The sequence below is a fragment of the Scyliorhinus torazame genome, chromosome 15 (genome assembly GCF_047496885.1).
Source record: "Scyliorhinus torazame isolate Kashiwa2021f chromosome 15, sScyTor2.1, whole genome shotgun sequence".
Lineage (NCBI taxonomy): Eukaryota > Metazoa > Chordata > Chondrichthyes > Carcharhiniformes > Scyliorhinidae > Scyliorhinus > Scyliorhinus torazame.
In genome coordinates, this window is record NC_092721.1 from 164,349,970 (window position 1) to 164,376,475 (window position 26,506).

Below are 26,506 nucleotides of genomic sequence, written 5' to 3' on the forward strand. Positions count from 1 at the left end.
ATATTGGAATTACATGGCAATGGATAATTTAGTTAAAACTGCTGAGTGAATCCAACTTGTTTGTTTTTGCCTCTTGCATTTGTTTTCCATACAGCTACCTTGGGGGAATAGGATTGGTTGCTGGCATTACAATGAAGAACATTGCTTTTTTCTTTCCTACATGTGTGCTGAAAATAATATTTTGGAATTTTCTTTTAAAATAGATTTTTCACACAATGCTAACGAATGTTTCTTTGGAGGCAGGATTCTCCTATCTGGGACTAAGTCCTATGATGGGGGCAGGAATGTGGAGTGTTTCCTGCTGCAGAGGCCGGTGGGAAACACATCATATCTCATTAATTATGCAACCAGGTATTTTGTGCCATATTCCATGGCAGGGCAGATCTTATGGCACGAAGTCTGCCATCATACCCGGGTGACATACTGAAAAGGTGCCCAACATCACTGGCCCACTACTGAAGAACATCGACCTCCTGAAAATGAAGAGGGATCTCCAGAAACATTCTGAAGCTGGAAGATGGACCTCTTCAATGACACTGAATCTGGAAGATCCATCTGTAACTGTCCCCCACTATTGCTGCTGTGGTCTTCCGGGGTCCAAGGTTTCTGGCGTCTTCCACCATGAACTCCCGAGGCAGCCCCAGGCATTGTTCAGATGAGACCCGACATCTCCATACCATCTTGTTCCAGGTGTGTTTTGCACCAGCGTGTTTTCCGGCTGGCATCGCAAAGAATCAGGCATGGGTGGAAGATTCTGGATGGGCCTTCATCTGCATCCCATTAGCGAATGCAAATCAGTTTCACGCTGTCCTCCAGTGGGTTTCCTGATCTGCCATGGCAGGCATCAGCGGACGATACCGTGGGAAATTCACACCGGCGTGAAACTGATTTTTGCAATCCCACCAAATTCTCCCCCACCCCGCCTGCCAATTAAATCGCTGGCAGGGCCATGGAAGAATTCCATCCTATATCTCACTAACTCAGTTCTCTCGAAAGATTAGAGGTTTGGGGTTTTTCTAAAGTTAAGGTATACCAAAATAAAAGACCAAAGCTGGATTAATAGTAATTGTTTAAAATACTTCAGATACTTCATCAATCATGTCTCTCACTTAGTACTAACCTGCTTGAGCTGCAGATTGCATGGCAGCTGGCAGGGAGCTTGGCACCAGTCCTGCTGGTGGTATAATGCTGCTTAGATTTATGCCTGTAGGAGTTATAGCTCCAGCATTACTCCCCAGCATATGATTTGAACCACTCATCAATGTCTGTGCTCCACTAAAGGGGGACAAAACAAATATATTATCCCTAAGTTTCTGATTGATTTTAGTCATTAGGCCACATCAGTTTTTAAAAAAGGTTTAAGGTAAACATGCTAGAATTATTGTAAAGCTGAAGAATCGTGAAATTACAAACCCAGAAAATAAATTGTGGCAGGCATAAAAATAAGCCAGGAAAACCATCTTGTGTAAAAGCTGATCAAATAGTCTAAGTATGTTGGGGAGCAGTTGCAAAGGCCAGCAAAAATGTTAAAATGTGAAATTAGAACCACACAGTGCCACACCAAGAAGAAACATTTAATAAAATATGACTGAGACTGCACATGGAGTACTGTGTCTACTTGTAATCATTTGAAAAAGAAATAAAGAGAAATTCAGGAAAGGCAACACAAATTACCCCAAATTTCAGAGGGGTCTTTCAAATATAGATTTATTTTCGGTTTGAAAAATATTGGGTGAGCAATTTCTATAAACGATCATTTCAAATTTCTCAAATAGATTCTAAGCCTCTCCTGACTTTAATAGTACTGCCAAATTAAAATGACCACTTGCATCAGCCATGAATGGCACATTATTAAAAATGGGTAATAAAAAATATTTTAAAAAGTATGCAGGTATCAATTATTGTGATCATTAAGTGATCAGAAATTGTAAGTGTATAATGTACAGAAGTATATCTATAGTAATTAGAAAGAGCAGCTCATTATTTTATAAACCAATTTTCTTTCTCCATGGAGATTCACTACTTCAGCCTCCAGCGACTTCTGCAGTCATTGTGACGTTGGGGGTTAGGGAGACCCGATGAATACTGGCCTGTTAATTGGAAGTCAAGGCCGGGATGTTAATCTGGAAGCACAGTACTGCATAAAGTTTGTATTAGATTGTGTACTGTTGTGCCCATAATTGATGTGCAGATCAAATGCTTTTAAATAGGCATCCAGGTCTGTTCAAAGTACAAGCATCCATTTCAGTGAAATTAACTGTACGCTTAATCTACATCAGTAGAACAGCTCTGGGTGAGAACGGAGGTTAAAAAGTTAAGTCTCCGATAGGAAAACTATTTACCAATATGTTTCAAGGGATGAGTACTTAAAAAAAAATGTATAATACAACCACATACATTGGAAACACTCTTCCTAGGCTCTCTTTTTCCTTCACGACAAAATGTACTCATAATATTCATTTCTAGTTACAATTCCGGTTTTAACATGAATGATAAAAATCAATGGCATTTATGCAAATTTAAAACTATCTCTTAGTGAACAGTTATCAATCTGATGGGGAAAAGATTTAACTGATTCAATTGTTCAAAAAGTTGATTGTTTGGAAAAACTTTGCATTAGAAAGGGTTAAAGAATAGTGATAAATAAATTAAACACATACTGGAATTGATCAAGTACACAAGTCTTTCTAATATTGGCTTTCCAATATGCTACAACAGATGGTTGAGCTTTGTTCTCGTATGCATAAATAAATAACACAAATATACTTTCATTATATTGTAGCCTTTGCTGGATGACACTTCTTATAGTGTACTTTGACTCTCCAAAATCAGTTTAGTCTGAAAACATGTGAGAACTGTTAGGAAATAGGAAGAATAAAATCTACTAAATTACTTTACGATTTAAAAAGTAACATTTCTTTTAATAATCTTTAATGTCACAAGTAGGCTTACATTAACACTGCAATGAATCTCCAGTGAAAAGCCCCTAGTCGCCACATTCCGGCGCCTGTTCGGGCACACAGAGGGGGAATTCAGAAAGTCCAAATTACCTAACAGCACGTCTTCTGGGACTTGTGGGAGGAAACTGGAGCACCTGGAGGAAACCCACACAGACACTTTTCATAGAACAATACAATCGATGTGCAAGTGTTAGTGTACAATTAAACAAATTGTTACACATTCACGGGGCTGTTTTCAGATAAGATTAATTTTGCTCACTTTGTATGGCTGTCATCATTTTTTAAAATTAAGATTTGCCAATAAAGAATATCACCTAAATGAAGTCCCTTTAAGAATCGACTGATATAAATGGAGCTTTTTAACCATTCCTTTACTGTATAAAATAACACATGGAATGACAACTGTCTTTGAGAAGACAAGTATACGGATTACATCCTGGCAATCTGGATTGAAATTCTTTGTCCATTCACATTGGCAGGATTCTCTGTTCCTGATGCAGTGAATGGAATTTTGGCTGAGCGCCAAATTCTCCACCCTCGCTGGCAGTGGTGGCGGGCAAGCTCGGATCAGAGAATCCCGGCCCTTATCTCTAGCAAGAGAGATAAATGGGATAGATAAAGAGGTCTTACTTTATGGAAAATACTTCTTTAATAAGATGACTGTACAAGGCAAGTGATTTAACTTCCTTCCTCAATCAGCATCCTTTTCACACTTCAGGAGTCTAACCACAGAGGCAAAATTTTGAAATAGCCTATTTTAAATTATCTGTTAATTGGAATGTAGATTATGAAATTACATGAAAAGGTCTCGGCTGTTTTATTATAATTGCTTGAGATGAACTATTGGATAATGCATCTTTTTCTCTAGCAAAAGATCACTGAATTATTAGGGGCAGACCATGCTACTCGGGAGGGAGAGCGCATTTTTCTTGGTTTAGATTAAACACCTGAAGTAAAATTAAACTGTCAAACTGCAGGTCTGTACTGATCCAAACAATGTTCCATAATAGCATGCTTGTTGCAGCTTGGCAAATGCTGTCTGAAACAAGATTCTTGAACTTAGCCCAGGAAATAATCATTGGCTGTAGGGGGGAAAAATGCATAGTGATTGTATGATCAATGCCAGATGGTAGGTTGGATTGAGTGGAGAGAAGGTATAGCTAAATAAAATAGCTCAGAAAGGGTGAAATGAGGCCACTGAGTGTTTTGAAAACTAATACAAGAAAATGAGCACCAAACTAAAAAGCAAGATATTGTGCATGCTGCAAATCACAAATACGAAAAGAAAATGCTGGAAAATACTCAGGTGAGGCAGCCTCTGATGAGGCTGGATGAAATTTCTAACGACCTGAAATATTAACTCTATGGGTGGGATTCTCTGGTGTCCCAGCCGTGTGTTTCTCGGCGGTGCGCTGTTCGCTGACGATGGGGTTCTCTGCTCCTGCCACTGGAAATTCCTATTGAAGCCACGCCATTCCGCCGGGCAACCTGTGGAAAGGGGTGAGCTGCCAGCAGGATCAGAAAATGCCGGCGTATGCGGCCGGAGAATTCTGGCCTATTTCTCTCACCACAGATGCTGCATGACATGCAGAGTGTTTCCCAGCATTTTCCATTCTATTATTGTAAGGAACTGAATTTGATTCACTGGTGCACAGAGAGCAAATAGTTCAACAAGGATGGAATAACTGTTGGACAAAAGAGAACATGGGCCAAAGATCTTTAGGTCAACAAAAGTATGGAAAATGGTGCACCCAGTTTGGACAACGAAAAGTTTGGGAGAAATCAAACCTTGATGGAAAGGTGTGAATTGGAGCTTCAACAACAGTGAGGCAGAAGTGGAAGCATAACAAAACTGAAGGAGTACGGTCATAGCAAGGGAATGAACGCGAGTTACTAACTTCTGCTATCACTTAACTGGGTATTGTGGCAGTACATCACCAAAATTGGAAACAAGATTGTCAAACATATTTTAGCAGATTTTAACAATACACTGCAAGAAGTCTGCAAGTGCTGACAGAAATTAAAAAATATACTAGTCTTGGTTTTTCAAAAGTTAAGCTGAACGTAGAACATTACAGCGCAGTACAGGCCCTTCGGCACTCGATGTTGCGCCGTCCTGTGAAACCACTCTAAAGCCCATCTACACTATTCCCTTCTCGTCCATATGTCTATCCAATGACCATTTGAATGCCCTAAGTGTTGGCGACTCCACTACTGTTGCAGGCAGGGCATTCCACGCCCTTACTACTCTCTGAGTAAAGAACCTACCTCTGACATCTGTCCTATATCTATCTCCCCTCAATTTAAAGCTATGTCCCCTCGTGCTAGACATCACCATCCAAGGAAAAAGGCTCTCACTGTCCACCCAATCTAATCCTCTGATCATCTTGTATGCCTCAATTAAGTCACCTCTTAACCTTCTTCTCTCGAACGAAAACAGCCTCAAGTGCCTCAGGCTTTCCTCATAAGATCTTCCCTCCATACCAGGCAACATTCTGGTAAATCTCCTCTGCACCCTTTCCAATGCTTCCACATCCTTCCTATAATGCGGCAACCAGAATTGCACGCAATACTCCAAATGCGGCCACACCAGAGTTTTGTACAGCTGCAACATGACCTCATGGCTCCGAAACTCAATCCCTCTACCAATAAAAGCTAACACACCGTACGCCTTCTTAAATACCCTCTCAACCTGGGTGACAACTTTCAGCGATCTATGTACATGGACACCGAGATCTCTCTGTTCATCCACACTGCCAAGAATCTTACCATTAGCCCAGTACTCTGTCTTCCTGTTATTCCTTCCAAAATGAATCACCTCACACTTTTCTGCATTAAACTCCATTTGCCACCTCTCAACCCAGCGCTGCAGCTTATCTATGTCCCTCTGTAATTTGTAACATCCTTCCGCACTGTCCACAACTCCACCGACTTTAGTGTCATCTGCAAATTTACTCACCCATCCTTCTACGCCCTCCTCCAGGTCATTTATAAAAATGACAAACAGCAGTGGCCCCAAAACAGATCCTTGTGGTACACCACTAGTAACTGGACTCCAGTCTGAACATGTCCCATCAACCACCACCCTTTGTCTTCTTCCACCTAGCCAATTTCTGATCCAAACTGCTAAATCACCCTGAATCCCATGCCTCTGTATTTTCTGAAGTAGCCTACCGTGGGGAACCTTATCAAACGCTTTACTGAAATCCATATACACCACATTAACTGCTTTACCCTCATCCACTTGTTTGGTCACCTTCTCAAAGAACTCAATAAGGTTTGTGAGGCACGACCTCCCCTTCACAAAACCGTGTTGACTATCTCTAATCAAATTATTCCTTTCCAGATGATTATACATCCTTCTCTGATAAACCTTTTCAAGATTTTGCCCACAGCAGAAGTAAGGCTCACTGGTTTATAGTTACCGGGGTAGTTGTCTCTACTCCCCTTCTTGAACAAGGGGACAACATTTGCTATCCTCCAGTCTTCTGGCACTATTCCTGTAGACAAAGATGACTTAAAGATCAAAGCCAAAGGCTCAGCAATCTCCTCCCTAGCTTCCCAGAGAATCCTAGGACAAATCCCATCCGGCCCAGGGGACTTATCTATTTTCACACTTTCCAGAATTGCTAACACCTCCTCCTTATGAATCTCAATCCTGTCTAGTATAGTAGCCTGGATCACAATATTCTCCTCGACAATATTGTCTTTCTCCTGTGTGAATACTGACGAAAAATATTCATTTAGCACCTCTCCTATCTCCTCGGACTCCAAGCACAACTTCCCACGACTGTCCTTGACTAGCCCTAGTCATTCGTTTATTCCTGACATATCTATAGAAAGCCTTAGGGTTATCAACCCCCTGGGAGAAAGTTCTTTTCATCTCAGTCTTAAATAATGGACCCCTTATCCTGAGCTGCGACCCCATATTCTAGATATCCAGCCAGCGGAAACAACCACTCTTTGTCCACATCCTGGCAAACTCCTTCATGAATCTGTATATTTCAATGAGATCACCTCTTATTCTTCTAAACTCCAGATGTTATAGGCACAATTTACTCCATCTCTCATCACAGCACAACCATTTTATAAGAAACCAATCTAATAAACCTTCAATAATAATAATAATCGCTTATTGTCACACGTAGGCTTCAATGAAGTTACTGTGAAAAGCCCCTAGTCGCCACATTCCAGCGCCTGTTTGGGGAGGCCGGGATGGGAATTGAACCCGCGCTGCTGGCCTTGTTCTGCATTACAAGTCAGCTGTTTAGCCCATTGTGCTAAATCAGTCCCTATACCACTTGCAAGGTAACGATATTCTTCGATAGATATGGAGGCTAAAAGACTCCAGGTGTGTTTGTTCCAAAGTACTAGACAATTGTAGTAAAGCATCCTTGTTCTTGTACTTCAGTCCCCTTGAATTAAAGGTAAACATGCCATCTGCTTTCCTAACTGCTTGCTGTACTTGCATAAATTTGTGTTCCTTGTATGAGTGTGAGTCACCTTAAAAAAATATTCTGCTTTTCTATTATTACTACCAAAGGAATAACCCCACACTTCTGCACATTATACTCCAACTGTCGGCTTGTTTCCCACTCACTTAACTTGTCCATGTTATCTCTTCATAGTTTACATTATCACCTAGCTCTATATTATCAGCTAATTGGAATACATTGCTTTCTGTCTCTTCATCTAAGTCATTAATATTGATTATAAATAGCTGAGGCCGAAGCGCTGATCCTTGTGGCATTACGAACTATGGCCTGCCATCTTGAAAATGCCCCATTTATTCCTACTCTCTACCTCCTGTTCCTTGACTGATCCTCCAACCATGCTAATATATTATTCTCACCTCCACGAGCCCTTACAAACACTTGGAAATTAAAACTTTGCTTACATGTTAAAGAGATTTTGTGACTTCAAACAAGTAAAATAAAGTGAAATAAACAGACTTTAGGAAAACTATAAAACTAATCATGCAGAATCACAGTAAATAGTACGATGATAAGAAGGTACAGTAGCATAGACGGAAGAGGCGTGATATGGCTGCCATCTGTCATTCTGGTATCAAAATTGATATTTTACTGGTGACACTTGTTTGCTCCTGCGGTACATGAAGGATGTTGAATATAGAAACTGAATATATGGTGTTGAACCAGAATCTGTTGTCAGAGTCAGCAACAACAAAAAATCCACTATAGTGGATAAAAGTAAAAATATACTTCAATCTTATAAGATTAATACATCCAAATAAAATGATTGGATAGGTTAAAAAATATTTAGAAATATTCTTACCAAACAGAGCCCACTACATTGATGAAGTTGAGACCCGCTGGGTTTGTCATCACCTGGGTGGATGAACTCCCGGTTGTAATAGAAGTTACCATACTGGAAAGAGGTATGGTCATTACTGGCAGAGCTTGACTGAGAGCCATCTGCTGTTGGGCAAAAGGGGTTAAAAGGGTCTGCGGATTGAGGCCTGATTCCTGTGTAGGAGTAGCTGTGGGAGTGGCTGTAGATGCTGGGGTTTGGACATCAGAAGGGTGTGGAGTTGATGAAGGGGTGTTGGTTGGTGTGGGGGTTGATGGCTTGGGTGTCCCAGATCCTGCTCATTGAGAAAACAAAAAGTGCCACATTATTACTTTAAAACCGATGTAGAGGATTTCTGTAAAACTGCCCATAAAGAAACATTTATTGTTAATATTAAGGAGAAAAAAATAGTTCACTCAAGTAAACAGAAATAGTGACTTGCAATTGTAAACATTTCTGTCAAATAAGTTTCAAGGTTATCTGCAAAGGTGAATCAAGTCACTCTCCATCCATTTAGTTTGAATTATAGAATAGCGTCTTCACATAACGCAGCTGCAATACACAAATAGGAAAGCTAGACTTTGAAGAAATCTTCCACTACCTGAACAGTTAATGAAAAAATACACCAGACATAAATCAATAACTGCAAAATATTAAATATAAATCAGGAACTGCAAAACATCAGATATAAATCAACAACTGCACACAGCAGCAATTTAAGAAGACAGCACACCACCACCTTAAGGGCAACTCGGGATAGGGAATAAATGTTGGACCAGTCAGCGATGCCCAGATCCCAAGAACAAATTTTTAAAACTTTCAAGTTTTGCCTATAATTAGCAAAATTGTTAAATATTTAATAGACAGCAGGTGATTTTGTACAATTAAATGGTTCTACATTATATCCTAGCCATGGGTGAATTGGACTTTTAGGCAGTTCTAAGTATAATAATCTCACAGTTGTGGCAGTTGTCAAGAAGCAAAAGAAACAAATTATCTTACTTGCAACCATTGATAACTTTTAGGGATTGGTAAATAAATATTTTGCAGATTGCTGAAGTTTGACAACAACCTGTCCCAAATGAGCCTTTTTATCTGCATAGGTGGTTGCTTTGAAGTGCTGTGTCCAATTTTAGAAGAAAGGTTTTAAAAGGAAATTGATAAATACAACATATATAAAACATATGTAATTCACTTTCTGTGTATTGTTACGATGCATAAACTTTGTTATCAAACTAAATCCTGTACTTTGATTTGACTTTATTTGTTCCCATCCTGTAATTGTAGCATTGTTAAGTGCTCCTCTGGCAGTCACTACTATGAAGCTCAAGGCAAACTTTTTTTCCTCGGTACGCTCTAACCTTTTGGTCCAGACACTGATTCCAGAAACTTCATACTTTTCAATTTCAAACCTGCTTCAATAATTCTTACTGAGATCCACAAATCCTCTCACTCTTTTTTGCATTTTTTCAAGCCACAATTTCCTTAGCTATTTACATGCCCATTGTTTCTTTAATATTTAATGTTTCTGTCCATTACTTGACTAAGAAGATCTGTTACATCACTGGTCTCATGATTTCTCTGAGTTTAAGTAGCCTTTTGTAATCAAGGTATTTCCCTCTTGTGCGCTGGTCAAACTCGAAGAATATTATCATAGTGCTTGATTTGTCCAAATTTGTAGATCAACTTTATCAAGCCATGCCTTTAGTGCCCACGTTAAAGAATTTGGCCAGAAAGGCTGAAGACTTTTGAGACAAAAAGATCTCCATGAGGCAAAATTCTCCAAACTTCAATTTAATAATTATTTTTTAAAAATCTTGCATTTATATAGCGTCTTTCACGACCAATGGACATGCCAAAGCACTTTACAGCCAATGAAGTACTTTTGAAGCAAAGTCACTTGTAGTAATGTAGGATACAGAATCAATTTGCACATAGCAAACTCCGACCAAAAAGAATGAGATGACCAGATAATCTTTCTTTTTGTGATGTTGATTAAAACATAAATATTGGCCAGGATACTGGGGATAACGCCCCTGTTCTTCTTTGATATAGAATCATAGAACTGTTTATGTTCACCTGAGAAGGCAGACAGCGCCTTGATTTAACACCTCAACCAAATGCACCTGGCAGTGCAGTACTCTCTCAGCACTGCAATGGAGTGTTAACCTTAATTTATGCGCTCAGGTCCTGGAGTGGGATTTGAACCTACAACCTTCTGACTCAGAGGCGAGATGACTGAAATACTTGGCTCCAATAGATATTTTAGGCAACAAAAAGAATTTGATCAGTAGTCCTGAGAATCACATTAAGGTTGCCTTAGGTGTCATGGACAGTTCACCAAAACAGGAAAATAACATCATAATTCCTTAAAGGGGCAGCCTGATTAAGTTATTTGCCAATGCTAATACACTATACAAAGAACTCTTCAGGCAGTGAGTGATCATCAGTTTATTTGGACGATGAGAGCCACAAACATGGGGTTTGAAAATAATCCCATCGATTACCCCAATCTTCAACACGGAGAGGGTAAAAGTAGTGTAAAATTATTTATACGACAAATCAAACACAGGATTAATTTTTTTTACAGAAGCAGGGAAAGCACCTCCCAGAAGAGGAAAAAAATGTTTTCCTCCCAAGGACATTCTTTACCACAGATAATTACTACGACAACTTCAGCACAGGTGGATCTGCCTACCCTGAAAAATTAAGATACTTATGCCTGGTGAAATTATGAAGGTTACATTTTGTGCGTTATAGATGCCCTGCAGGATCACTTCACAAATTTTGAAAATAGTCCGTTTCTCCTGAAAGGCTCCTCGTGGCTACTGGCAGTAGAGGAGATAATGCTTTCTGTTATGGTCAGGTTCGTTTGGAGAAAGGGAATCTAATCCTCTAATGTTAATCCTAATGAACACAGGAATCAATTCCATCAAGGATAAATTACAGTTAATGTAACAAGCAGGGTATATATGCGTTGCATCCAATGGTTTTTATCCAGTTTATATCACATTTTAGGTAATTAAAATGGTACATGTCAGACACATATTTCAATTATTGTGAATTAAAATTAGGTACAAATTGCAGAGAATGTAATCTTCAAGAAATATTGATAAATCTATAGTGAAGATGGCATTAACACGTTATAAACTGTACTAATAAATTGTCATTAACTGTTCTTTGGGATTGGGTACTCATTTTTTAAATAAGGTTTTCGAAAGGAATTTTGTAGTAAAAAAATAGAATTGTAATATTACTTTAAATTTCCAGGATTAAATGCAACGTTTCCAGTAGATTCCTTGATTTTGTGAATATTCGGGTTGTCAGTGCACTTACACTTTTTACTTAAAATTCCTAGCAAGAACCTTTTAGAAATCTTCATCCAAAATTTCTTGAACGGCGCGATTATCCCACTAAATATGCATTTCATATTTGTTTCATCTGGAATTCTTTTAAGGGAGTGGGATATCTTTTGTGACTGCCCTGACTTGGATGCCCTGCTAACCATGACCTGCGAAGTAGAATCATATTTATAATATATGCCGTGTATCAAATCATTTCTAACATAAAATATGCATAAAGCCATTACACTCTATTTGAAACCAACTCATGCCCACAAGTTCATGTAGTGTTTAACCTCTACCATCTACCAAAAGCCTGTTTACTCGTTTTGCCAATGTCTGAGACACACTTTATGGTAGGGACTGGGTATAGATTCAAGGCTTTTAACACAGCTTGGACTGTAAAACACCAAAGGATGGTTTTGTATCGAATGATGCTCATGGTACTGGCAATGCTGCATTTATAGTACAAAATATCATCCTTAATTTATTTTAGAAGATTCAACCACGGGCAGCACGGTAGCATTGTGGATAGCACAATTGCTTCACAGCTCCAGGGTCCCAGGTTCGATTCCGGCTTGGGTCACTGTCTGTGCGGAGCCTGCACATCCTCCCCGTGTGTGCGTGGGTTTCCTCCGGGTGCTCCGGTTTCCTCCCACAGTCCAAAGATGTGCAGGTTAGGTGGATTGGCCATGATAAAATTGCCCTTAGTGTCCAAAATTGCCCTTTATGTCCAAAATTGCCCTTAGTGTTGGGTGGGGTTACTGGGTTATGGGGATAGAGTGGAGGTGTGGACCTTGGGTAGGGTGCTCTTTCCAAGAGCCGGTGCAGACTCGATGGGCCGAATGGCCTCCTTCTGCACTGTAAATTCTATGAAAACCACTGGACACTTATGGCAATGTTGTTTCCAATTTTAATACTTGTAAATCTCTTCACACTAATTCCAAAACTGCTAGAATTGCTTTGTTCTATAGATAATTTAAATGGTTATCTGCATGTACCCTAATAGATTCAAGTATAAAGGTTAAGAATAAATTGCATCGGGGAAAAACAAGTATTTGTTTTCAGCTCAGCTAGAGAAGTAAATTCAGCATCTCTAAGGCAGGCACACAGTGGATGTCAGCAAATTAACAAGCATTTTTACATCAATGCATATATAGCGCATATAGACAATTCAATAACATGCATTGTACCTGCACTATAAATTGTAAGAAAGAAATTATCCCATGGTAATTTTTTCAGTGAACGACACCTGTATTTTCACAAAGGTGCTCTCAAGCAATGGTTAGTTCTCTGTTTGAATCGTTTTTTTCATTCACGAAAACGATGCATTATAAAGTTGATGCAGTTATTACAATGGTGTGAAAGTACAGTGACTTACAAAGAGTAATTGAAGCAGAAATGTAGTAATGAACAAAAATCATTGCTACAAAATATTTACATTGAAATATAGCACAGTATTTGTATAATACTTTTCATGTCTAAACACTGCAAAGCAGTGTACAGTGAAATACTTTTTGAAGTGCAGTGGCGTTGTGTGAACAAACATGGCAGTCATTCTGTGCCAGCAGCATCCCACAAACAGCCATGTTTGTTTCAGCTGGTACTAATTGAGGGAGTAATAGTGACCAGCTCTTCTTTAAACAGTACCGCAGAACTTTTAACATCCATCAAAACCACCAGATCAGGTAGATAAGACCTGTGTTTAACATGTCACCCAAAAACAGACAATACACATCACTCCTCTGACCTTCACTGTAGTTTTCTTCTAGATTACATGATCAAGTGGTGTTGTGGAAGATTCTACAAGCAAAATTGCTACCAATTAATTTAAGCGGCAAGCCCTGTTCATGCATCACCACTGTGCTCGTTGATCAACATCGGATCTTGGCACAGCAATACATGATTTTTAAAGTTCTCATCTTTCTTTTGGTGTACCCCTCACCATCACTGCCCTACAACTCTTCAAAATCTCTGCGCTCCTCCAATTCTGCACTCTTGTGCAACCCCAATTTACCACTTCATTACTGGTGGCTGTGCCTTAAGTTGTTTCATGGTGTTGAGAATAATATATTAGCATCGATAGAGGATTGGATATCTAACTGGAAATGGAGTCGGGATAAAATGTTCGCTCTCTCACCGCTACAAGCGAGAACGGAGAATTTGACCATCAGCAAAAACTCCTTTGATCCCGCTGGCAGGAAGGACCAGACGATCCCAGCCAAAGATTTGCCGCAACTATACAGGGCACTGACAAGATCATACCTGGAGCACAGTGTAAAGTTTTGGTCAGCTTAATTAAGGAGGCAGTTCAGAGAAGGTTCACCGGGTTAATTCCTGGGATGATGGAATTGTCTTATGAGGGAAGATTCATCAGGCTGGGCCTATAGTCATTGCAGTTCAGAAGAACGTGAGGAGAGCTTATTGATAGATCCTGAGGGATGCTGGGGACAGTCGAGGGTTAGAGGATGTTTCTCCTCATGGGAGAATCTACAACTAGGGGATGCAGTTTCAAAATAAGTCATCTACCATTTAAGATGGAAATGAGGAGGAATTTATACTCTTAGAAAGTCACCAGCATTTGGAAATCTCCATCCCAAGAGAGCAGTGTATGTTGTGTTACTGAAAGTATTCAACGCTAATCTACATAGATTATTGGTTTACAAGGGAATTGGTGTGGTGGGGTGGAGGAGAGCAGGCAGGAATATGGAGTTTAAGGCCACAATAAGATCAGGATTGTTCTCATTGAATGGCGGAGCAGGCTCAAGAGGCCAAATGGCCTACCTATCCTTGCTCCTATATTTTATAGTAAGTCTTACTGTGCTCACCCCAGTCCAACGCCGGCATCTCCACATCATGCCTATGTTTTATGTTCTTAAACCCTGAAATTTCTTGCTTAAAGCTTGGTGCCTTTCTATCCTGTTTTAAGATGCTCCTTTAAATCTATGCTGTTGACCACATTTTTGGCTACCTGTCATAATATCTCCTTTTGTGGATTGGAGTGAAACTTGTTTGCTAGCACTTCTCCGAAGCGCTGTGCAAATTTTTACTATGTTAAAGGTGCTATATAAATGCAAGCTGTTGATATCTACTGTAGGTATATCATATAAAGCTAATTCAAACTTCTACTGCCATTTCTGAGGCTGTGTGATCAACATCCTACAGTAATAACAAAGTAGGTTTTACAGAACTAGATTATCTTAAGAGGTTAACAACTTAAGCATGTAAGCTCAAATTTTGAAATTCTTTGAATTTACCACTAGCTTTTATCATCAATTCTTTTATATATTCATTTTACACCAATGCTTGTGAAAGTTTCAATTTGTCAACCACAGCACTCATTTATTTTTACTTTGACTATTTTGAGTACACAGACATACAAAATGCTGTATTATACAATTATATACATGAAACTTAATTAAATTATACATTTAAATGTGGCTCACATTAAACATTAGAGAAAGGCATTCTTAGGGAAAAGCCACACTAAGCAATTCAGCTTATTAACGTGTATGCACACCATTAACATAGTGAACTAGCCACAAATATGTTGCTAGTTATTCCACTCACTTTGTGATGAACCCACTGGAGACATGGCAGGTGGTGAGAGGATGTTCACTTGATTAAAATCCGTAGAATGTTTTCTAGACAAACTAGCACTTTTAGTAGTAGTAGGAGGGGGAGTTGTGGATTTCAGGTGGCCACTTGGTTGCAACGGACTAAAGACATTTCCTAAAATAAATCACAAATATATTTTAGTCGAACACTACTTAAAATACTTATTACTGAGCTTTGGGAAAACCAAGGTCTTAAATTTCCACTCCCCATATTTTCCTTTGCTCCACTTTTAGTCATCCTATGTACTATTCCCTCTCTGTGAAAAGAAATAGATGAACCGTTGATGAATATTGGGAGGGGGGGGCGCAATACCACTGTGATGGCGGCTGGGGTCTCTTGGGCTGCAATATTGATCACGAAGCCTTCTAAAGATGGTGCCCCAATCTCTGTGGAGCAGGCCCAGCCAGAGTGACAGAGTAAACCATGCCCACTCATTCTTTTTTCTCTAAGAGGCTCAATATTTGGAGAGAAAACTGGTCTGTGTAACTCGAGAGTTACATGCCAGTTTTCAGTCTGAGCCTGACACTTTGCCAAATTCTGGTAAGATTCTGTCCAGTATTTTTATAAGAACATTTTAATTTGAATGGAGAATTTCAGCAACAATATTACAACTAGAAAAAAAGTTTTATTTGGGCTTAGTACTAACTTGTAAATCAATCTCATTACCTTTTTAAAATAATCTTATTTAAAGGTTCCCCTCTTCAGCAGACAAACCGATCAGCCAATGGGTAAAGCAACACAAAAAAATTATTCACGTATCATAATAATAATCTTTATTATTGTCATAAGTAGGCTTACATTAACACCACAATGAAGTTACTGTGAAAATCCTCTAGTCGCCACACTCCGGCCCCTATTCGAGTACACTGAGGGAGAATTGAGAATGTTCAATTCACCTGACAAGCACGTCTTTGGGATTTCTGGGAGGAAACCAGAGCACCCGGAGGAAACCCATGCAGACACGGGGGAACATGCACAGACAGTGACCCAAGCTGAGAATCAAACCTGAGACCCTGGCACTGTGAAGCACTATGCTACCCACTGTGCTAACATGCCGCCCCAAGAATACTTTTCATTACTGGCTCACTGTTGTTGTCGGAGAACATAGGTGAGAACTATCACCATTTTGATTTGTGCAATCGTATATCATTAGGTAACAATGATTTGTGAAGCCAATGCATAGTTTTAACCTACACTTGGAACTATTATCATTTGGATTTGGATTTAAGAATCTGATTAAATTAAATTAAATTTAATCAGAATAAAAAAGATTTGTAAGAGAAGCAGAACGAACAACTTAACAACTGTCATTGTAAAAGAATAAGGCTAGTTTAGCATATTTAACATATCCCTATGAAACTACAAAGTCATGTTATCATCAGACTATAAGACACTGGAGCAGAATTAGGCCATTTGGCTCGTCGAGTCTGCTCCATCATTTGCTCACGGATGAGACGTTTCTCATCCCCATTCTCCTGCTTTATCCCCATAACTCCTAATGAAGAAATCCCCTTATTACTCCCCTTATTAATAGAGGGCTGGTTTAGCTCAGTGGGCTAGATAGCTGGTTTGTGATGCAGAACAAGGCCAGCAGCACGGGTTCGATTCCCATACCAGCCTACCCGAACAGGCGCCGGAAGGGGCTTTTCACAGTAACTTCATACTTGTGACAATAAAAGGTTATTAATCAAGAACACCAGATTTGTGCTTGAGGTGCTGGATGGTGAAATCAGACAGAATAGTTCTTTCTTAGAACATGGGAACTAGGAGCAGGCAATTTAGCCTCTTGAGCCCGCTCCACCGTTCAATACGATCATGGCTGATCTCATCATGGCCTCAACCCCACCACCCTGCCCGTTCTCCATAACCCTTCAACCCATTACCAATTAAAAATCTGTCCAACTCCTCCTTAAATTTACTCTGTCCCAGCATCCACAGCACTCTGGGATAGCAAATTCCACGGATGCACAACCCTTTGGGAGAAGTAGTTTCTCCTCATCTCTGTTTTAAATTTGCTACCCCTTATCCTGAGACTGTGACTTCTCGTTCAAGAACACCCCACACGCTCTACATCTACTTTATCCATACCTTTTATCACCTTATATGCCTCAATTTGATCTCCTCTCATTCTTCTAAACTCTAGACAGTATAGGCCTAAACTGTTCAACCTCTCTTCATATGATAAATCCTCACCTCTGGAATCAATCAGGCGAACGTCCTCTGAACTGCCTCCATTGCCTCTACATCTTTCCTCAAATAAGGGACAAAAACTGCGAACAATACTCCAGGTGCAGTCTCACCAATGCCTTGTATTTGTTTTTTTAAATTTAGAGTGCCCAATTCATTTTTTCCAATTTCAGGAGCAATTAAGCGTGGCCAATCCACCTAGCCTGCACATCTTTTGGGTTTGGGGGTAAAACCCACGCAAACACGGGGAGAAAGTGTAAACTCCACGCGGACAGTGACCCAGAGCCGGGATCGAACCTGGGACCTCAGTGCCGTGAGGCAGCAATTCTAACCACTGCACCACCATGCTGCCCTACCAATGCCTTGTATTGTTGCAACAACACTTTCTTATCTTTATACTCTATTCCTTCAGCTATAAATGCCAACATTCCATTCGCTTTCTTTATTACCTGCTGTACCTGCATGCTAGTTTTCTGCGACTCATGCAGCACATTTTAGGAATAAATATTTGCCAGGTTTTTCAGTTCCATTCTTCTGAATTGTAATCATCCTCATTGTGTATGAAGTAATATTAGCATAATCAGAAATGATTAAGATGCTATACAAACAAATCAATCATGAAAGGATTTACCTGAAGGGCTGCTACTTGAGCCACTTGGGAGTTTAATGGATGGAGGCCGGTGCTTCACACCCTTACCCAGTATAGAAGACTGGACAGATCCAGAAATTTCTTCAGATTGCTGCAAAAAAAATACACGTGGCTAATTAAACAATTATTGAACAGAACATGCAGAACACATTTTTCGTTTAAGACATATAGGCTGCGATTCTCCGTTTGGGCTAAGTGTTTCCGCCAGCGGACAATCGCTACTGGGCTCTGCTGGCGTTGGAAGTGGTGCCCAGTATACGCATCTCTCACCTTCCCCATGCTAATTTATGCATGGGGAGAGCTCACTGGATTCCATTGGAGCCCTGGTATCGGGTCGCCATTTTGATCGGGCAGTACGATCCTGAGGCCCGCTGCGGGTCCCCCTCCTCACACAACACAAAACCTGCCACCCCACTCACAGGTAGCGGGCATTCTCCCGCCACTCCACCACCATGGGAATAACGTTCATCCCCCCTCCCCACTACGAGTGTGACCCGATTCTCTAACCCCCCATCCCCCCTAAATCACCCTCTGATGAGGGTCTCTGTTGAAGGCCGCAAGGGGTCTCTGATGGGGAGGTTTGATGTGGGGGCGTTGGTTCTGATTGGGGGCGGCAGGGTCAGGACACCCTCATGCTTGGGTGCTGTTGAGGGGCACCCATTATTCCCATGGTGGGGAAAAGAGGGGCCTTCTGATATACTTTGGGGCAGCTCCGTTATGCACCGACCTCCTTGGCCTATCTTGGAGGATTTCCCGGTGGGTGTGTGTGTGTGTGTGTGAAGAATCGGGCTCCCAGTCCATTAATCAAATGGAAGTGGTGATTTGCATCCTCCTGCCAGCATGGGGAGGGAGCGTGCTGAAACCGCTGGTGGGGGAATCGAAGAATGGCATTTTTTCATTGGCGCTCCATTCTCCGCCAAAACAGGAATCCCGTTTGGAGTGGCGTTGAATGGAGAATGTCGGCCATGGCGTTGTTCACTTTGATAAGCACAGTGTACCGATGGTTGAGCAATTATTTTCAACATTCTAAATCATTCGAGCATTTAATAAGTATGCTAGCTATTATTGTGGTAAAGAATCTTCATTTCACATCTCAAGTTTTTACACCCTCTGCAGGGGGGGGATTTTATGGAGGTGTTGGCGGTCTTGCTGCTGGCCAGAAAGCCAGCAAAAGGTCTGCGTTGCAGGGTGGCACGATGGCACAGTGGTTAGTATAGCTGCCTCACGGCAATGAGGACTCTGGTTTGATCCCGGCTACAAAGATCAGGCACCGAGTACCTTTGAATCCTCTCCCACCGTTGGGAACAACGTGCAGCCCTCACAGTTTTACTTATTGTGTATACCCATATCCACCCACAGCTGGGTGAATACCAGTGACAGCTGGATGAGGCCCTTAAGTCGTCATTAATTGGCCACTCATGCTCCTCGGCTGGCGACCGGGGCAGTGAGTTTGACCATTAGACTCCCCGTCTTGGACTTAATTTTGGTGGGAGGAGGAAAGTGACAGAGTGCTCATACGCCACCTTCCCGCCTAATTAAATGCCCTCTCTGTCATCAAACACACCGTGTGAGAGGGCATAAAATATCCCACTTTGTTCCTATCAATATGCTGACTGGTATGACTATTGCAAAATGTATAATGAAGCTCAAAGAGCCATGTGACACTGGAGTATTCCTGAATGAAAATTCTGAGTTTAATTTGTTTTGTAAGATTGATTTTCATACTCAATGTCTATATATTTACATTTAGAATATCAGCATACACGGGGCGTGATCCAATGGCCATGCTGCGCCCAAAAAGCATCTTGCTGCAGCGCAGCGTGGCCAATAAAAGCCAGGAGACCCCACTCACGTGATCTACCCGGCTTGCAACGCCTCACGAGATCCCACGCAATAGACGTAGCGATGTAAATGGCGCCTATCACTTCTGCATATTACAGTGAGACAGTTAGTCTCACTTTAATGTGCAGATTCCTGAAGTACCTGAAGCTTTGGCATTCATCACATTTGCCTCAAGAGACCTCGGGCAAGCATGGTTCAGGAATGGTCCCCACAAACGGGGACCAGGCAGAACGGCACTCATGGGGGCCTCCCAGGGGATTGGAGGCTCCCAGCTGCAGGCTGTTTGGGCAGGGCGGTGCCCTGGCACAGCTGGTGACACCTGGACACCCTGAAAGTGCCAACCTGGCTGCCTGGTGGTGTTAGCCTGGCACAGCCAAGGTGCCCAGGTGGCTCTGCCAGCTGGCATTGGTGTTCGGGCTTCAAGGGCCTCAGCGTCCAGATCTCTGGCTTCACTGGGGAGATCGAGCAAGCAGAACTCCTCAGTGTAGAAAACAGGGCTATGTGCAACCTCAGCTTCCCGTTCCCCGCTGAGGCCTCTTATACAATGCAAGTCATGTGGTATAGCCATGTGTTTCTCGGCGCTGTGAGTTATGGGACAATTAGTTGAATCAAGCCCTTGGTTTTTATCGACACTAAAGCCCTGTTCACCTTCTCCCATAAAATAGTTGGCTGGTAGTAGAAACACAACTACGTCAGTTTATTAATCACAATTTTAAAATGCTGCTCTTTCAAGAATAAATCCGAAGCTTCATAAATTTATTTTAAATGGAAAAACGTCTTTTGAAATTGTAATTAGGAACAGGAGGGGCTGCAGTTCCACAGGGACTTGTATGAGAGGCAGATGTAATTATTAGTTTTTGCTCAAATTCATCTTTGTGGAGAGATCTGGAGGACCACAAGGTGTTGGAGCTGGTCACTTGAGGCTCTGCTGCTCAAAACAATAAATTACAGTTAATGAAAAACTCATTTCAATTATAATTGCACCAAAGAAATGATCTCAATACTATGCAATAGGATGGGTAAAGACATCAAGAGAATGGGCCGATTTTGAAAAAATTATTCCGTATACAAAAAGAATACAAACCCAAACTTTAAAGAGTAAAAGTATACTATTGTAAACCCACCTCAATTTCTTTTCCAGGTGACAAGTGACTCTGGCTTACTGAGCCAGCTGAATTGTGGGAAATCTTCACTGGACACTTGATGTCCTGCTGCAAAACCTCAAAATACTGCTTTACAAACCTGCAGTTTAACAAGATGGGTTTTAAACAGTAAACCCTGATGGTGAAAACTCTGTAATATGCAGTGTGTAGAGGAGGAGAGGAAAATCAAGGGCACTCACCTGTCAGCTTCTGCTTTCGTACCTATTGGGAACCTGGTGTACAAAACAATGTTTTTGAGTTGAGATTCGTGGAACCAATATAGAAATGTATAGACCTAAACTATTCAAATGCAATCACACTTCTACAAGTTAAACATTCACAACTCTTGACTGAGAATGCTCTGGGTTCAAGTGCTATTACAGACATGAGTGCAGTCTCAGCTGATACATAAATCAGCACTGAGATGCAATTTTCTACATGCAACGTGAAATTGAGAATTCATATGCCAGCTCAGGTGGATTTAAAAGAATCTATGGCTATTTGAGGAAGAGCAAAGTTAGCTTCCTGGCGGACATTCTTTCCTCAAGCACCAAAAATTGATTCATTCATTCCATTTTGGACAAATCAGCTCCCGCTAAAAAGAGCAGAATCTCAGAAATCTTGTATCTCAGAAATAGTCCATTAACGGTAAAACATTTTGGAATGTCCCGATGTATATTACCAACAACAAAATGTTTCTGAAGCGCTAATATAACCAAAATTATACTTCCGAAACATCAAATCTGGCAATTCATTGTGACATTACTGTCCTTGAAACCCAAGGGATTGGGTTATATTTCTGGACAAAATAATAATTGCAATTCCCAACTGAATAATGTCATAATTTTAAACCATTTTAAAATGAATTAATTAGTCTAAACCACTTGTCTCCTTGCTACCATTTTAAATTGCTGCTTAGAGGTGGCTGGGAGCACCTGCTCAGTTTACAGCTCTCCCTCATGTAGCATTGCGGGAGTGGAGCCGTAGATTTAAAAGCGTGAGAGGAGCCAGAGAGTTAAACGCGGGAGAGGAGCTGGAGATTTAAAAGCGGGTGAGGAGCCGGAGATTTAAAAGCGTGGGAGAGGAGCCGGAGATTTAAAAGCGGGAGAGGAGCTGGAGGTTTAAAAGCGCGGGAGAGGAGCCGGAGATTTAAAAGCACAGGAGAGGAGCCGGAGATTTAAAAGTGCGGGAATGGAGCCGGAGATTTAAAAGCGCAGAAGAGGAGCCACCTCCTCTAACCTAAGGGGTTGAGTGAATATCAGGTAAGCTCTTTCTTTCTTTCTTTTTCTTGTTTTATCCGCAAGTTATCTAGAGGGGATGGCAGGGAAGGCAGTGCAATGTTCCTCCTGTAGAATGTTTGAGGTGAGGGACACTGTCAGTGTCCCTGCTGATTTCACCTGTGGGAAGAGCACCCATCTCCAGCTCCTCAAAAACCGCATTAGGGAACTGGAGCTGGAGCTGGATGAACTTCGGATCATTCGGGAGGCAGAGGTGGTCATAGATCGAAGCTTCAGGGATGTCGTTACTCCGAAGAATGAAGATAGATGGGTGACGGTGAGAGGGGCTGGGAGGAAGCAGTCAGTACAGGGATCCCCTGTGGTCGTTCCCCTTAGTAACAAGTATACCGCTTTGGATACTGATGGGGACAACTTACCAGGGGTAAGCCATGGGGTACAGAGTTGGCACAGAGTTCTGTCCCTGTTTCTCAGAAAGGAAAGGAGTAGAGCATTAGTCATTGGGGACTCCATAGTTAGGGGGACAGATAGGAAATTCTGTGGGAACGAGAGAGACTCGCGGTTGGTGTGTTGCCTCCCAGGTGCCAGGGTCCGTGATGTCTCGGATCGTGTTTTCGGGATCTTTAAGGGGGAGGGGGAGCAGCCCCAAGTCGTGGTCCACATAGGTACCAACGACATAGGTAGGAAAAGGGATGGGGATGTAAGGCAGGTATTCAGGGAGCTAGGGTGGAATCTTGGAGCTAGAACAAACAAGAGTTATTATCTCTGGGTTGTTACCCGTGCCACGTGCTAGCGAGACGAGGAATAGGGAAAGAGAACAGTTGAACACGTGGCTACAGGGATGGTGCAGGAGGGAGGGATTCAGATACCTGGATAATTGGGGCTCATTCTGGGGTAGGTGGGACCTCTACAAACGGGACGGTCTACACCTGAACCAGAGGGGTACCAATATTCTGGGGGGAAATTTGCTAATGCTTTTCGGGAGGTTTTAACCTAATTCAGCAGGGCGATGGGAACCTGAATTGTAGCTCCAGTGTACAGGAGGTTGAGGGTAGTGAGTTCATGAGTAAGGTTTCAAGGTCGCAGGAGTGTAAGGTGGTTTGAAGTGTGTCTACTTCAATGCCAGGAGCATCCGGAATAAGGTGGGTGAACTTGCAGCATGGGTTGGTACCTAGGACTTCGATGTTGTGGCCATTTCGGAGACATGGATAGAGCAGGGGCAGGAATGGTTGTTTCAGGTTCCGGGGTTTAGATGTTTCAGTAAGCTCAGGGAAGGTGGTAAAAGAGGGGGAGGTGTGGCATTGTTAGTCAAGGACAATATTACGGTGGCAGAAAGAATGTTTGATGAGGACTCGTCTACTGAGGTAGTATGGGCTGAGGTTAGAAACAGGAAAGGACACTTCCGGTTGCGGCGATGCGGAGCTAAGCCGCACGTTTCGGCAGCTCCTGCGACAACGGACTTTCGGACTCACTAGAGGAGCCCCAACGGAGCTTTTTTGATCGGATCCTATGTGGGAAGGTGCAGTAAGGTCCCCCCTTACGATATATGGCTGAGATCAGTGATGGAGCGGCAAGAAAAGAGGCTTTGGAGCAGCGGCAAAATCGAGGGGGAAAAAGCAAGATGGCTGAGGGCGGAGATCGAGCAGCATGGGGGCCGGACCAGCAGGAGTTCCTTAAGCGCTGTGTGGAGGAGCTTAAAAAGGAGGTGCTAGCGCCAATGCTGTTGGCGATCGAGGGGCTTAAGGGGACCCAGAGGACCCAGGCGGTGGAGCTTCGTGAGGTGAAAGGCAAAATGAATGACAACGAGGACGAGATCCTGGGCCTGGCGGTAAAAATGGAGGTGCACGAGGCGGAGCACAGGAGGTGGGCCGAGAGAATCAAGGTCTTGGAGAACAGGTCGAGGAGGAAGAACCTCCGGATTCTGGGTCTTCCTGAAGGAGTGGAGGGAGCTGGCGCCAGGGCGTATGTGAGTACGATGCTCCATTCGCTGATGGGAGCGGAGGCCCCTCCGACCCCCTTGGAGTTGGAGGGGGCTCACCGGGTCCTGGCGAGGAGACCCAAGGCTGATGAGCCGCCAAGGGCGATAGTGGCAAGGCTCCATCGCTTCACGGATAAAGAAAGTGTGCTGAGATGGGCCAAGAAGGTGGGGAGCAGTAGATGGGAGAATGCGGTGATCCGAGTTTACCAGGATTGGAGCGCGGAGGTGGCAAGGAGGAGAGCTGGCTTCAATCGGGCCAAGGCGGTGCTGCATAAAAAAAAGAGTCAGGTTCGGTATGTTGCAGCCTGCGTGACTGTGTGTCACCTATCAGGACCGACACCATTATTTTGAAACGCCAGAAGAGGCTTGGACCTTTATCCAGACGGAAAAACTGGACTCGAACTGAGGGGATGTGGTTGTGGGGGGGAGATGTTGGTTGTAAATGGGGGCTGTTAACAGGGGCAAAGAACACTTCATGGGTGGGGCGATGGATGGGGATGTGAGTAGAGCTCTGGTCAAAATTCCTAAAAGTCCTTTTTTCTTTTCTGTAGACGAGATCATAATGATGGAGAATGTGGGCGTCGGTGCTGGAGGGAGGCGGGACTCGGGGATGAGGGAACTGGGATAATGGCTGCAAAACGAGCTGCGACACGGGGGGCGGGTCTGGTTCAGGAAAGCGCGGGCTTTTCCCCGCGCACAAAAAGGGGGGGGGGGGCGATGGAGGAAGGTAAGGAGGAAGAGAGATTCCCACACGGGGAGATCAACGGGGAGGCGGGGGAAGCCGGGGTCAGCAGAAGTCAGCTGACTCACGCAAGCAATATGGGGGGAGCAAAAGAGCTAGACGGGGATCTAGCGGGGGGGGGGGGGGGGGGGGGGGGAGGGATGGGAAGAGTGGGGGGTTTTAGGGTTGCTGCTGCACTGTCCGAGGGGGAACTGAAAATGGAAGAGGTGGTCGGGGCGGGGGTTCCCCGCCTGGGGGACTGGAGGGTGCGGGAGGCGCGGGACTGGCCTAAGATAGGAGATGGCTAGTCGGCGGGGGGGGGGGGGGGGGGGGGAACCCCCCCAATCCGGCTGATCACGTGGAATGGGAGAGGCCTAAATGGGCCGGTTAAGAGGGCCCGAGTGTTTGCGCACCTAAAGGGACTGAAGGCAGACGTGGCCATGGTTCAGGAGACACATCTCAAGGCGGCAGATCAGGTCAGGTTAAGGAAGGGTTGGGTAGGACAGGTGTTCCATTCGGGACTGGATGCGAAGAATAGAGGGGTGACAACACTGGTGGGAAAGCGGGTGTCGTTCGAGGCCAAGAACATAGTAGCGGACAAGGGAGGCCGATACGTGATGGTGAGTGGCAGGTTGCAGGGGACGGAGGTGCTACTGGTGAATGTATATGCCCCAAACTGGGACGATGCTGGATTCATGAATCGGATGTTGGGGCGTATTCCAGACCTGGAAGTAGGGAGCTTGATAATGGGTGGGGATTTTAACACGGTGCTGGACCCAGCATTAGATCGCTCCAGATCTAGGACGGGGAAGAGGCCGGCTGCGGCCAAGGTCCTTAGGGGGTTTATGGACCAGATGGGGGGCGTAGATCCGTGGAGATTTGCCAGGCCTTTGGCCAGAGAATTTTCTTTTTTCTCCCACGTTCATAAGGCCTACTACTCCCGGACAGATTTTTTTGTGCTGGGCAGGACACTGATCCCGAAAGTAGAGGGAACGGAATATTCGGCCATAGCCATTTCAGACCATGCCCCGCATTGGGTGGAGCTAGAGCTGGATGAGGAGAGGGACCAACGCCCGTTGTGGAGGCTGAGTGTGGGACTGCTGGCAGACAAGGAAGTGTGCGGGAGTGTATCGAAAGTTATCTGGAGGCCAACGACAACGGGGAGGTGCAGGTGGGAGTAGTATGGGAGGTGCTGAAGGCGGTGGTTAGGGGAGTGTTAATTTCCATCAGGGCTCACAGGGCGAAGAGGGAGGGCAGGGAAAGGGAGAGGTTAGTAGGGGAGATTTTAAGAGTGGATCGGAGCTATGCAGAGGCTCCTGATGAGGGACTACTCAGGGAGAGACGAAGTCTCCAGACGGAGTTCGACCTGTTGACCACAGGGAAGGCAGAGGCACAGTGGAGGAAGGCACAGGGGGCGACATATGAATATGGGGAGAAGGCGAGTCGGATGCTGGCACCACCATCTCCGTAAGAGGACGGCAGCGAGGGAAATAGGCGGAGTCAAAGATGGCAGGGGAACTACG

At 43.2% G+C, this 26,506-nt stretch overlaps 1 protein-coding gene across 10 annotated transcripts in view; it reads right to left on the reverse strand.

The window, feature by feature from the left end:
• The window catches only part of supt20 (SPT20 homolog, SAGA complex component), a 107,908-nt gene that overhangs the window by 25,368 nt on the left and 56,034 nt on the right, over positions 1-26,506 (reverse strand). For 8 of the 10 annotated variants that reach the window (XM_072477050.1, XM_072477049.1, XM_072477047.1 and 5 more), the window contains 6 exons: positions 21,250-21,282; positions 21,032-21,149; positions 18,048-18,156; positions 15,182-15,343; positions 8,256-8,568; positions 1,121-1,275 (listed from right to left, as the gene is read on the reverse strand). In XM_072477050.1, the coding sequence (XP_072333151.1) occupies positions 1,121-1,275; positions 8,256-8,568; positions 15,182-15,343; positions 18,048-18,156; positions 21,032-21,149; positions 21,250-21,282 (890 nt within the window). The remainder of the gene's footprint in view (positions 1-1,120; positions 1,276-8,255; positions 8,569-15,181; positions 15,344-18,047; positions 18,157-21,031; positions 21,150-21,249; positions 21,283-26,506) is intronic. The other 2 variants (XM_072477046.1, XM_072477041.1) reach the window with 1 other exon arrangement.